Source organism: Netta rufina (assembly GCF_964035555.1).
Source record: "Netta rufina genome assembly, chromosome: 26".
Lineage (NCBI taxonomy): Eukaryota > Metazoa > Chordata > Aves > Anseriformes > Anatidae > Netta > Netta rufina.
In genome coordinates, this window is record NC_140150.1 from 439,314 (window position 1) to 453,691 (window position 14,378).

A 14,378-nucleotide genomic window follows, 5' to 3' on the forward strand; every position below is an offset into this window, starting at 1 on the left:
TCCGTTTTGTATCATCTGCAGTCTTAATTAGGACCCACTCTGCCCCATCATCCAGGTCATTAACGAAGATGTTAACCAGCACTGGCCCCCTACAGCCATGGTCAAAGCGAAGGCTTTAGACTCAGCCCTTTTTATTGAGGCTTGTCAGAGGAAAACTTCCCTCCAGCTCCCACTCCCGGGGATGTATTTTATTCTGTGCCATAGCCTGACAAATCACTTTTGCTGTGTATGCAACAGAAGGTTGCAAGAGAAATGACACCTCCACAAAAGAGCTATAGACTCGCGGCTAAACAAATTAGTGACATTAGGACACACAGACTAAATGCAATAAACCATGAAAGACCCAAGCTATTTACTAGCCAGTAATGCATAAACAGTTAGTTAATTTTTGTACAAAAATAAAGAACACCAGGAAGGGTACAAAGATTAAAGCAGGCTGGAAAATATGTGGGTTTGTTTTGATGGAAACTTCATGGCTTGTTCCAGTGCAGAATCAGGTGTGGAAACGACTTCATTGCAAATATAAAGCTACATGAAGAGACTAAGTAATAATCAAGAAAAGAAGCTTTATTCCTTGTTTTATTAGACAAAAATGCCAATCTGGTTTCAATTATTTAGTAGCTTGATACAGCCTCAGCCCATTGGCCACACTGATAAGATCAGACAGCAAATAAATAATGGTGAATGGAAATAATAGGAATCACAGTTCCATCACTGGTTTTCAGGATACATTTCAGGGTATTTCCTTTACATTCCAGCACATTTTACAGTGAATCAAAAGCAGAATAACCACCCATTCCAGTGTTCAACTGAAAAACACACACACCTCTGCAACAGTGCAACAGGGCAAGGTTTGCCTCCTTCCTTAGCACAGAGTCTGCATGTCAGTGCAACAAAGCAGTTTTCACACAGTTTTAACCTTGGCTAACATCTAGCCCTTAACTGTTTAATTAGTATCAATAACTCTAACTAAAGACACTAGCAAGGCCAAAAGAATACTTACCCCTTTAATGCTAATAAAGATGGGCATGCTAGTGCAAGAAGTGCAAGATGAAATAAAACAGAGTAGACAGGCTATTGGTGTTGTTGGATTCCCAAAGAGCCGATTCAATAGAAGTGGCAGGCAACGTGAAAAGCATTAAAGCAGGCCATGAAGGGATAGAGAAAACTCTGCTCCCACCAAACAGGAATAAACTGAAGGGCTTTGCCTGCTTTCACAATGAAGTTTCTGATGTAGTTTCTTATTTAAAGTCAGGATTCCTTGCTCTGACACAGCTGCACAACACAGCCTGGGAGTCTTACCAGAGAGGGAGAGGAAAAAAGTCACAGAGAAGACAGGAAGAAAAGTTTTTTGCACCTCTGAGATCAGAGCAACATATTGTAAAGCAACATAGCTAGAACTCCTGAAGCTCAGTATTTTAAGCTACAGTCAGAAATCAGTGCATGCATGGGAGAAATGACAGGATCAAGTCAATTCTGTAAATGCTGGTTGAAAGAATCACCTGGGGCAGAAGCCTACCCCATCATCAGTGCAACAAACTCGGTGCAACCCTACCCAGTTACATCAAACCTAACCCCCTTTGTGTACCTTTTACATGAGTTTCTGACGGACACATCATTTGTGAAAATCAATTAACTGTAAAAACAGAGTTTGTCAAAAGCACACAGAGGAAGATTAGCTTCTTATAACGATGTACAAGTGACTGCCAATTATAGCTTTGATTTTTAAGTGACTACCTATTTCAGGGGCTTAAAGATTAAAGAAAGTGCTAAAAAATTTAATACCATCAGATTAATGGCTGCTTGTAAAATCAGGGAGGCACAGGGATATTTGTTGTGTTTTATCCATGTTCTTGTGACTTTACAGCAAACCGTGCATTTGGCTAAATCATCAACCTGCAGTTTTTCCATCTGTGTGCCAACCACAATATGTAAAATCACATTCCTGACATTGCTCAATATGCAACACACAACTGCTGCTTACAGCCCAGACCTCTGTCATCCCAGAGTCCACCTCAGGAGCTGCTCCGCTCAGGCTTTTTGTCTCACAGCTCATGGGAGTTTGCGTGAGGCTCCGGAAGCTTCTCAATATCACAGTTCTTAATCAGCTGAAAGAGAAACTCGACCTGTTTCTCGTAATTCTCAACCGAGATTCTCTCATTCAACCCATGGATCCTGGTAGAAACAGAAGAATGTTTTTCATTGCAGTGTGCATTTGTGACCCACCTGCATACATCCAGCATCCTACTTGCCTGTTTCACTTCATAAATAAATGCACAGCATAAAAACACAGGAATACACGACAAATACTGCAACTGCTATGTCTGTTCCTCAGGCTAACCAAAACAACTTACTGATTTTAAGGCTCAGAGCACAAAAACTAAGCTGGGGGTATACATGGAAAAACTGTTATTCCGAGTCTCTGTGAAGCTCTTGGCCCTTTATGTCATGGTCCTGCACAGCTACGAGGCACTCCTATAACATTTGCACCTCAGTAGAATGAGGAATCTATTACATAGTAAATAAAGAAACAAAGCCTTGCCTGTTGGTGTTCTTTGTTGTCTCTTTACCCCAGGAAACTTAATTTCTAACTTTAAAGAACAAACAAATTCAGTGCCATGTGTCCAAACATAGGGATAAATCTCTTACACTACATAAAGGATCCAGTCAGCCTCACCGCATCACCACGCTACTCAGGGGGACACCTGAATAAGGCCTTGTTCCCACATGAAGTAAAGAAGAGTGAGGGCTAACACTCTCCCAGTGTGATTATCCTCCCCTGTTTGTGCAGCACCCAAGCATGCAGGAAACGAGCGGCCTTACAGAAGGCGCGGCAACACCACCACCACGCCAAGGTATACAAGGCTGGGTTTCCTTCTGCCCAACGCCTATCGATTTTCTCTTTCGCTAGTCCCCACCCCTAACAGCTGCCCACATGCAGAAAGAATACAGTACCTGGGAAGATCATCTGACTGCAAGATCAGTGGGTTAAATCGATAAATGGCATTTGTGACGTTAGTGAAATGCCTGCTGTCTGTGTTTCCGATACACGTGCCTGGAAAACAAACCCCAGATTTACTGGGCACGAGAGCAGCAACTCGATGACACACACTTTTCCCAGGAGAAGGGAAAGGCATCTGATAACTTCTATTTGACCTCTAGCTACACCGAGAACAAAATCACCAAAACAATTTATTGAGACACCCTGGAAGAACAACGTTCTCTCTTTTTTGAACAGGAGGAGCTGAGCATGCGATTCAATTATGCTAAGAGCAGCTATGATACCCAGCCTCCCCAGAAGTTTAAGCTTCAAACTGCAGTCCAACAAACCATACAGAAATAGGAAGGAGCCGTGAGCAAGGGAAGGGGCTGGGATCATAAGGAATAATACAGGAAAGCAGGAATGGCTTTGCCAGCTAAGAAAACAATAAAAGAAGAGCTAAAGAAAGATGACCTCCTACTTTCCCTCACAATTCTTTTCTTCTCTGAAGAGATTGCTTTGTATCTGCAGAGAGTTAAATTCAAGGCTCATTGTTTCTGTCAGTTTCCTGTTTGCTTTTTTACTTCCACTACTAAAAAACCAACATAAACCACTAAAACATAAAGAGGGAACTGAGTAAAGGAGGAAAAAACAACTGTTTCCAGCAGTTAACAGCTGGGGTGGAGAAATACACAGCAAATGGAAACAAGGAGATACTGGGGGGTGGGGGCAGAGAAAAGCAGGGCGGAAGCTGGAGAGGAAACAATAACCATCATGTGCTTGCTGTTACCTGGAACTACGCTGTCAACATTTGGGAAAGTATCCAGAATGGTTCTTTGAAAAACATGGACTCCAAACGTCTGGTCATCCCACGGACTGACGGGAAGTGGATCAAAGGCCTCTACTACGTCAATCTTCACTCTGTCATCAGCAACGGTGTTTCTAACTATCTCTAGCACCTAGGGTAGACCACAGAGATTAACAACAATAGAAAAGAAAAGAAATGAGAGAGTACCCTTTCTAAATATCAGCTTAAGTTCCACCTTGCAGAAAATGTTTGTCTATGAACTGCCAACTTGAAACTGTGTGCCAGTCTATGTTCTTTTTCAGTGGATGGCTGATACTTAATCTAATACTTTTGGTCCAGTGCAATCAGATGCACATCGCTGTCTCAAGGTGCTCCTAAACTGCTTCAGCCCTGAGCAGCATGTTGTCAACCTGCCCAACTTGGTAGTTGGGTCACCTAAGTAAACACAGTCCAGAAAAAGCTTCCAGAGAAGAGAAACTTTCAAGGGTTTCCAAAGGGAAGATACTGTTTACTGATAACGTATCACAGCTGTACTTGGCTGGACAGGCATACCATTCCTACTGAAGTGTTCAAGACCCCCCCGTTCTCACAGATCACAAGCCTTCAGTTTAGTTCCATTCCATAACCACAACTCTGCTCTTTGGCACAAGAAAATGTCTGAAATCTACTCAATGTAACTGCAAGGCACAATTCCAAGTGTGGTCTGCCTCTTGCTCTGTGCCACAGTCAGAAGACACTTGGAATCTATACAGAATTTCTAAGAAGGTTGTTCTGAATAAACTCTACTGCACCTGTGAACAAAAAAGTAAGTTATCCTAGCTGGGAGGAAAACCTTAACTAATTGTGCAGGCAGTAAGTACCTCAGTGGCCTTCTCTGCGGAGTGGATCCGGAAGTTCGCAGTTGCTTTTGCAGAAGATGGGATGACATTTGGCTAGGGAAAAAAAGACCAAAACATAAAAGAAAGTTAAAAACTGATTAAAATGCCAACTGCAAACTCAGAAACTGCTCAAACCAATCCAGGCCCCATAGATTAATGCATCACTGTTGCCACTAATATAAATGTGACATCTTCCTGTGCTCGATATTCAAATACTGCACATCTCATTTATAATGCAGATAACTACAAAAAGAAATATTCCTTGATTCAACAAAAATGAAGTTAGCTGTGCCTTCCTCTTCAGATGAGACACCTCCCTTGAGAAACCTTATATTGAGAAATTTCAGGAATTTTTTTGAAACAATATTTTTAGTTTATTGTCCCATTGCTTTTCCCCAGGCATGAGACACGTAAGTCATTTAAGTATGTTACTAAGGACACCTAACTCTTCTTTTCGACAAAATAAATATTTATACTTTTGTCAAAATGTAAAGGTATGATCTTTATAAATAAATAAATAAACAAACCAGGGTGTTACTTCTCTCCCAGCCACTTAGTGTCACTGTTCAGCCACTGTATCAATGCTTTGAGTAACAGATTCATTCAGGGACACATCAAATAGCCTGTTTATTTTCCAGGGTTATAGTATTTTTGGACAGCTACACCTCTTTATCAGGGCAAGATCTGGCTCTATCAGCCAGAACCTGTTTTCTCCCAGTCCAAGGTGCATGCTAACTTTACTCAAATGGTGGTAGGCCTGACCTATGCTCACAAAAGTAAGACCCCATCTAGGCTAGGGAAGTGTTTACAACTGACAGTTTCAGCTACTGCCAACAATACTCTGTTTACATTTTAGGATGGACAAAAAAAACTATAATCTTAATATTGGTTTACAGAGACAGACGTCAGATACTCCAGAAACTACAAAAAAATGAAGCTACCTTGATTCCTGCGTTAAACATTGTGACTGCTGTAGTAGTTCGAATTAAGGCATTGGTGGAAGGTTTCCAGGCAAGAACTCTTAAAAAAAGAAAAGAATCATTTCTCAAATACATTTTATTTCTACACAACATAAGCATCACGGTTACACAGGCAATAAGCTGAATTAAGGCCTACTCTCAATTACCCAACTGGCTATTAACTGCAAAGCACTGACTTTGCCTATACCATGAAATGATATAACTGTTTTCCTGGGAAGACCAGAAATAGCTGCTGGTCTTTCATCTTTTAAGGGTGAGACTACAGGAATATTCAGCAAGGATACGTTTTCTTACCTGCTGACAATAGGTGAAAACAGCCATAGATTGCTCATGACGATATTGAGAGGAAAACTGAACTAAATGGGAGAAACAAAACCAGAAATCTGTAAGTTTCTGGTTTTCAAGAAGACAACACAATCATTTTGCTATGGCTGAAACAAAGCCAATAGGAACAATTCTCTTTACGGGAGAAATGCCAGCTTAAGTCTGCTCCTTTCCAAGAATTACATAACTATGCTTTTAAGTTCATATGGGTTACTCTTCACTTATTAATAGGAAAATCTGGAAACAAAATTATAGTTCTTTCCTCACCTCTGATGCAAGGTGCTCCATAGTCATGAGTTCTGGCCCATGGCCAAACAGATTGCGCATAGGATTTTGCTCCAGTCTACGGCAAAGCACATCGACATTTGAAATTTAAAAAAAAACCCTTTGGCTGTTATTGCTCCAGAAGGCTGAGCGGAGTTTGATTTCTGAAACGCATCCATGTACTTGAGATGTAACCACACATTCCTCTCCTGGCAAGCACATCTGCGAGTACAGCTCCACTATACATTGCTGAGCATTCCAGTCACACGTAAAGATTTTCTTTCATGATCAGCTGAAAAAATGTAAAAGCCTGACTCTTATAAAGAATACATGGAAATCTAGAAAAAAATGACACCGAATTCTATTCTATCCATACATACAAGACTTTTCTGAAATATATATTTACTAGCCAGTTTGGTATCTACAGAGACATGTAATGAGAAGATTTAGTCAGCTTCAGGATGCAACATTCTGACATTACATCATATTTGTTGGCTTGGATAATTACCAGCTAGACGCAGTAGGTATATGCAAGAATAAATTCCAGAGAAATTCTGCAACCCAAACAAAGTGATCTGCACAGTTACAGAGTAAATTAGGACAGACATCAAGATGTAGCAATTGCCTTAGTTTTAAAGGCTTGAGAGATACTAGGCGCAGCTGAAGTGAGAAGGTACTCCAGACATTTGGCAGTTGTCCCTTTGCTAGGGATTGCATTTCTGCTCTCCAAAGTGAGCTACGAACTTCAGTTTCAAACACACAAGGGGAATTTGTAAAATACTTTAAACACAAATATTACAAAAGCAAGTCAAATATCAGTGCCTTAGGAGCCTGCTTGACTGTCTTTGCTGTTAGATGACAAGGAAGCTCTCACCTGGCCATTGCTGCTGCAAGAATGCCAATACTTGTCTCCTTAGGAGGAAATGATGAATGTCCTGGCTCTTTATCCACAGTGAAGTTCAGTGTTATTGAACCCTTTTCAGTGATAGCAATTCTGTACAATGATAAACAAACACATGGTTAATGCAACTCCAAATACACATGCACAGACTACAGGTAAAAGCAAACTAGTCTGCGTATTTTTTAGTGTCATATGAAACACTGCAGAAGCAGCCACAAATTCTTAACAGTCTTTAAACATTTGGAGGTCTGATGTCTTGGCTTCTTCTCCAGCAAACAGACTCTACAGCATGTAATTAACATGCTTGCACCAGCTAAGTAGAACATTCTGCTTCTGTCAGCACAGCTGTGGTGGACAGCAAGCAAACTGGAGGTCCTTTGACTGCTGTAGTTCAGGCAATGCCAACACTACCACATGCCTTGAAAACATGTTTTGGTGACATTAGCGAGGTCATTTCTAACAAATTAAATATTCAAAATGGGTCGCTTTCATCATCATGAATGTTGTTCTTTTACTTACAGAGCTACTGGCTTCTTCACTCCTGCAATGATGCCTTCCAGGATAGCACTCCCCTCGTCCAGTAAGAAGGAAAGTTTCACTCCCCTGGCTTCCAACAGAGCTGCAATCTTCATTGCTCCCTTCCGACCAAACACCTGTGAGAATCCAGTCAGAGGAAACGGCCAGGTTAAGCCACACCACTGGGAAGAATACTGGAAAACATCTTGCTCTTAACAGTGACCACTGCTACAATGCAAAGAATGCAGGAAAACTCCTAATGAGCAGTTCTAGAGCAATTAAGATTCTTACTAGGAAACTTCACTGGAGATTGCTAATGGCCTAGTAGCAGATGGATTTACATCCACACCGAGGAATTCTCTCATTCACTGTTCGTTTAATGTTGCTTTGAATCCTATTTGCTCTTGGACACGATATCCCACAGCTATGAACTCCACAGATTACTTAGAGATACTTGTAATTTTAAAGAGATACTTGTTTTAGCAATATTATTACAAAATATTGACAATTTTTTGTCTCCATATCATGAAAATGAATAAATGAACCATCCTCATCTGTCTCTTTGTACCATTTACTAGCAGGTACACCCACAACAAGAACTGAGTATTTTTCTTAGCTCTTCCTGATCATTTAGAACAACCAAGTAAATCTTGGGCCAGCTTGCCATGACTTATATGCATTCCAAGATGCAGCTCCTGTTCACCTTCCATGTCTGCAACAGAAAAGAACTTGAAATAACACTCCACTGTGTTCTTTGCTCATTACCAAATCCTCTGTCAATGTCACTTAAAGCCAAACAATCAATATATAACTACAAGCATGTGCCTGACAGTATCTACCTGCATAACAAAGAAAACCAGGAAGGACTTTACAGGTGAACAAGGTTTAAAAAATAAGCCTTGTTATGTACATGACCAGTGCAAACAAGCAGTTATTTAGATGAAAGAAAAGAAAATACCTCTTCATCATGTCCAATGCCAACATAGAAAGATCTGCGGGGTCTGTAATTTCTTCTCAGCAAAAATTCTAGAGCTTGCAGAATACCCTGCAGAAAAACAAACAAAAAACCAACAACCACAGAGAAGTTTACTATTCGCTGGTGTTAGTAGGAGAATAAGTGTAAAAGAATGTAATGTAACAGAAAAGAAATATGATGCATTCCCAGCCCTTAAGGAGACTTTGTCCTGCTCACAATTGAGCATTTATTTCCACAACTCCTACTGGTGATATTCATTTTCTCAAATAACGCTTAAGACAGTGTGCTACAGAGTGTCAGCACGCATATACAACATACAGTACGGGCTTGTTCTTGCTCCTCACAAAGTCAGTGGCAAACTGCACAGGAAGCATGACAGAGTTATAATTATCCAGGGAGCTCACTGTTCCTTTAAGCTGTCTGTCCTACACAGCCTCGCTCTGACTTGAGCTACCAACTCCATTCATTTTAATGAGCAGCATGTTTCGTACAAAAAGTACCAACACAGAAACAGAAGAATGAGAAACTTACCCTGAAAAATAAGAAATTAAATCTACCATTTGTTGATTTTTTCTATTTCATCTGTTTTTTTCCAACTCAACCTACAGTTATTTTTTTTACATTTTAGCAGGGTATATATACATATACTTTACCTTTATCTTGCCAGCAACCATTTTGCCTTGTTCATTGAAATTGTTGATTTTTATTGTCAATTTGAAGGGTTATTTGTGCAGTTCACAGTGGAAGTAAGTATCAAAACAAATTTTTAAGTTGCATGGCCTTGAAATTGATAATTGAACAACTTGAAGGAACTGTCTAGGAGTATGACATCATAACAAGCAGCCACAGCATCTGTGATGCTCATTTGCTAAACATCTGATTTAATCCTGTTTTATTCAATAATAAAAGAGCACTCCATCCCTAAAAAAAAGTGGGAGAAAATGGTAAATTCCTAAGACCTGCAGTTAACAGCCTGCATTTAAAGAAGGGCAAGAGAGACAGTATGGTAAATCTCAAGTAAACAGATTCCTCCAAACTGCCTTTTTCAGACTTTTTCTCCCTTTGAAATGACATTACCACGATGACGTACTATGGCAGAGTTTTTGTTATCCAGTGTTCCTCGTCCATAGATGAAACCTTCATGCTCTGCGGCTGAGAAAGGAGGGAAATCCCAGCCCTCGGGGGGAGCAGGCACAACATCCATGTGTGCGAGCAGCATGTAAGGCAGCATTTCAGGGTTAGAACCCTGCACAGTAAAGAGATGGCTGTATTCCCCAACAACTTCATGTCGAATGAACTTTGAAGAGAATACAGCCGGGAAGACTGTTAAGAAAAATAAATAAAAACACATGAAAAAGAAAAAATAGCAATAATTTCCAATTTTATCACCATATAGTCCATATAGTAGTTATCCATTTAGCCTCAAAGACCGCAACAAACTTGTTTCAGGAAGCAGGCACACAGCTTCGTTCTCACACCTCTAACTATCTAAGCTCATATTTAAGACCTTCCTAAGCAAAACCAGGAACTGTTGTTCACCAGTGTTGCCGCTGTTTTGCAGCAATGATGACACTGAAAAAAAAAATAGGTTGAAAAAGGGGCAGCCTTCCTCTTATTTATGTATTTTTAATGTCAAAGCCATTTAATCATCTCAAGGACCAAAAAACAACACTGAAAAAGACATCTGAACCTTCTCTGTTCTAGCTTTAGTCACTGCTGCACCCCAATATACTGCTGCAAAGGTGATCTACACATGCCATTTTGCCAGTCCTTTCCTGAGGAGAAAAACAAAATAAAAATCTACTCCCCTATATTCAAGAACCACACATATTCTCTTTGATTTCATCACCAAAACAAAGAATTTCATTGCTAAGAATGAAAGTTTAGTACCTTCCCGAATGTACCTCCCAAACTCTGCCATGGCCGTTGCATTTAAGTCGTCTGGAGACACCGAAACAGTTGGGATTTTAACAGCACCTTCAAGGAAATACAAAATAGAAATCATTTGACACCGAAATCAGTCAAGCAATATTTGAATTGCATTTCAAAAGAAAAAGCAATATTTACATTCCGGAGCATTTCTGAGGCTTTAAAGATTAGTTCATAGGGTAGTAAGGGTTACCACCATCAAAAAGACTGATGTACTTCAGCTGAGCTGTGGGCACGCTGCACACAGGTATTTCCCTTCAGTTCCAGCCAAGGTATTTGCACAGATACTTTACTCGCTAAAGTGAAAAACACTTTAGTTTTTCATCCTAGAGGGCTGAATGATGTCATTAGGAATGCTACTGTCCAGAAGCAGCTGCATTTTGTAAGGTGAACTGCTCCCTCAGTCAGAAATTACCCTGGCAGCTAAAGAAGTAGGTTAGTTGGGAGCTGAAGGTTCATTTTCCATAGTAAGTGCCTTCTTTCACGCTGCTCTAACCCCTTGGGATACACAAACAGAAAAGTCTTCTGCTGCTCCCACTAGCCTGCTCTCTCATTCAACCAGGGCCAGACAAGGCTGCTCTCCAGCACCAAGTCACTGTCCTACAAACACAGCTGTAACTTTGTCCCAATCACTGCTGCCTTTCGTAAGAGTATCTGTCAAGGGTGGTTACGGATTCTTTTCAAGGCGGTGTTACTCAAGAAGCAGAACAAAAATAAGTAAATATCCCTCTTGTACTCTTGCGTTTTCTGATTAAAAACAAACATAAACAGAATTTGCTAGGCAATAGATCTTCCAAATCAATAACACACCAGGTTGACAGGACCCAACCCCTACTTGAGCAGCCAAAGACCATCCCCTTCACGCCAGACCGTAGCTTTCTGCAAATGGCCAGCTGAATATCCTCAAACACTTCTGCAGAAGGCAGCAAGGTGGGGAGCACTGACACACCGTGACGTTACAGACGGGCTGTGTGCTGCGAAGGGGCGTGCAAGATCTGAGCCATAAGTAAATGAGACCATAATTAAAAAGAGAAACTGATTTTTCCAGTGGACAAGATGTCCAGCAATTGCCACCAGGAAGTGCCTGAGGCAGACACGAGGGGGAAGTGTGAGAAAGAAGGTTGTGTTTTTGCAATAAAGGTGTTTTTTTCAGTGCCAATTTCCACTAACCTTGCGTGTTCAAAGTGATCGTGCAGGCAGAGCAGTGGGGAGGATGTTAAACAGAGCAGGGGCAGGTCCCACTGTCCCAAAATAAGGAGAGCTAAGAGAACCAGGATGAGCAGTGCAGAACCAGTAAGAACAAAGATTGGGGGCCCTCTAGTCATGAAAGAAGGAAATAAAAGGAAAAGGAGAAGTTAATGGTTGGTGAAATAGAATTGTACGTATATAGAATAGGAGTGAGTGTTGCGTAGGCTGTGAACCTGCAGTTCTGAGCCAGCAGGGCACCAGGGGAGGAATCAAGCGCCGGGCAATTGTGCACACAAGCTGACGGTCTACTTCTGCTTTTTATTCGCCATTGCAATCGCGAATTAACCAGCTCCACAGCAAAACCCGTCTGAGAAACTGCGAGGCACTTCTCACAGAAACCCCGCAGGAAACCACGGCGGGGACAGCGCCGGCGGTGGGAGAAGGGCCCAAGCACGGGCACCGCCTCCCCCCCCGGCCCCGGGGCGAGCTCTGCGCACCGCGGGGCGGCGGCACCGCCACCCCCTGCCCGGGGCCGGGCCGCGGGGGGCAGCCGGGAGCCGCCGGGGCCCCCTCACCTCGCAGCGCCTCCTTCAGCTCCAGCCGCTCGCCCGCGCTGAAGGCGGCGGGGCCGCCGCCTCCGCGCCGCGCCCACAGGCGGGGGAGAGCCGGGGAGGGCCGGAGGTGGGCGCGGAGCAGGACGGCGGCCGCCAGCACCAGCACGGCCCCGCACAGCCCCAGCCCCGCGGCCCACGCCGCCGCCCGCCGCCGCCTCCTCCACCCGTCGCCGCCGCCGCCCGCCATCACCGGCGGACTCCGGCCCCGCCGCCGCCCGCCTCGCGGAGGGGAGGATGGGCGTGGCCGCGGGCCAATCGGCACGCTGCGGTCCCGGAGGGTGGCCAATGGGAGGGGTTGTCCCGCCCCGATCTTGCCGCGAGGTGGCTTGGGAGTTGTAGTTCTGCGGCGCGGGGTGTGTGGCATGGCGGCGGATATTGGGGGGGGGGGGGGGTCTCAGTCTTTCTCCCCTCGGTGGAACGTGGTGGGTTTTGTGGTGAGGGGATGTTTAAGGAGCTGGGGGTAAGGGTGTCTGCTGCCCTCGCAGCAGCAAATAATGGGCTGTCCCCCCTCACCCAGCCTTGGGCGGTGCCAGGAGGCTGCTCCCAAAAAGGCAGGCGTTTGGGGAAAAAATGGGTGATTTGAGGGGTATCCTTCACCGAGGAACAGGCCCACTCCTGACGGAGTTTCAATTCACCTCGTTTCAAAACCCCCACAACCAGCTCCAGCAACATGGCCCTGGGTTTAGCAATTGTTGTCTTCAGAAGCTTTTCGCTGGTGTACAGACCCATCTCGTTGCAGCAACGTAATCCCCTGTTTTTCTCACCTGGTTTCACCAAGGAAAGTTGTTCCACCCTTCTGTACAATGGCCTTGTACTGATTATAAAGATCTATCCCATCTTTCCATGGCATAAGCATTCCTGAAGGTTTAAACGCAGCTGAGAGCTGCCACAGAAAGCCTGTGCGCAAATAGCAGAAGAAGCAAGTGATTGTTCACACATTCTTTATTATCAAAAAAAAGAACAAAACCAATATTAAATTAAATAAATTACAAACATTTTGAGCTGGTTATACATCATTCATTTATCAGGTAAGGCTTTAGAGCCATTACACATAAACATAACTGTTATTTTAAGAGCAGTAAAGGGACACTGGAAATTAAAATTTTCTACCCCAGCGTAAATTTGAGCTTCCCTAATTCTCTTGTCCAGGCACATGGAAATGAAGACTTGGAGCTGGCTAGGTTGTGCCTCCAGGAATATCATCTGTCCTCTGGTGTTACATTTATTGCCAGAATTGGCCCATGGCTACAGAAATGAGGCATTGTTCCTCATGGGCCATCGCGATCGCAAAGCGTGTAGTCAGTGCTGCTGCTTGCAAGCCATCTCTCTTGACATTCCACCCATTATGCTTGCAGGAACTTCAGAAAATACAATCTGTTTTTATACGTGGTCTGTTGCTCCGAGGCTTCCTGGGTTAGGTCTGGCATGCCCTGAGTTATCGGTTTCCTATTACTAACCCTGAACGAGGAACGGGAAATTGGAATTTTTCCTCATTTAAAGCAATGCTACCTCAGAGATACAGACACATTGATTACTTACTTACTGTAGAATAACTTCTTCCATTGCATCAATTTCTTTGTTGCCTTTTTTAAATGAGCAGATAAAAGAAGCGCTCAGGCAGTAGCAAAAAGACCATAAGTAGTCACCCTCAGAGATAGTTTAAGATAATTCAGCCCTTAATTTTAATCTTGTACAACAAAACACAGTTCTGGAAGAACCACTGCTGTCTCAGATCAAAATAAGTACTATTAGCAGGCGGGTTTTTCTTTTGGGAAACTAACTTTCTTTGGTTTTATTACTCTCCTGCACCACATAATCAGAAACTGAGGTAGAGAAATGGTGACTTAGTTAATGAGGTGTTACATAAAACCAAACTGGCAGGGTTCTGATGCTGTTACCTGTAATGGTTGTCTAGCTATGATGGTTCATGAAGCTCTATTTTCCTTAAAAATGGGACATTTGGGAGCTGTAGGGAAGCTCCACTTTCTGTCCCCAGAAAGCTTTCCAGCAATGTGTTAAT

The 14,378-nt window shown here is 42.9% G+C and overlaps 1 protein-coding gene across 1 annotated transcript; it reads right to left on the bottom strand.

Moving 5' to 3' along the window:
* Positions 1-577: 577 nt before the first annotated feature.
* On the bottom strand, positions 578-12,722 carry PM20D1 (peptidase M20 domain containing 1; the record flags this gene model as incomplete). The annotated part of the gene is made up of 13 exons (XM_084301924.1): positions 578-2,175; positions 2,956-3,055; positions 3,771-3,939; positions 4,649-4,720; positions 5,608-5,686; positions 5,941-6,002; positions 6,238-6,313; positions 7,109-7,228; positions 7,655-7,788; positions 8,610-8,696; positions 9,718-9,950; positions 10,518-10,604; positions 12,320-12,722. 13 exons carry the CDS (start codon positions 12,720-12,722, stop codon positions 2,046-2,048), a joined length of 1,752 nt encoding a protein of 583 aa, XP_084158050.1. The 3' UTR covers positions 578-2,045.
* Between the last annotated feature and the right edge of the window lie 1,656 nt (positions 12,723-14,378).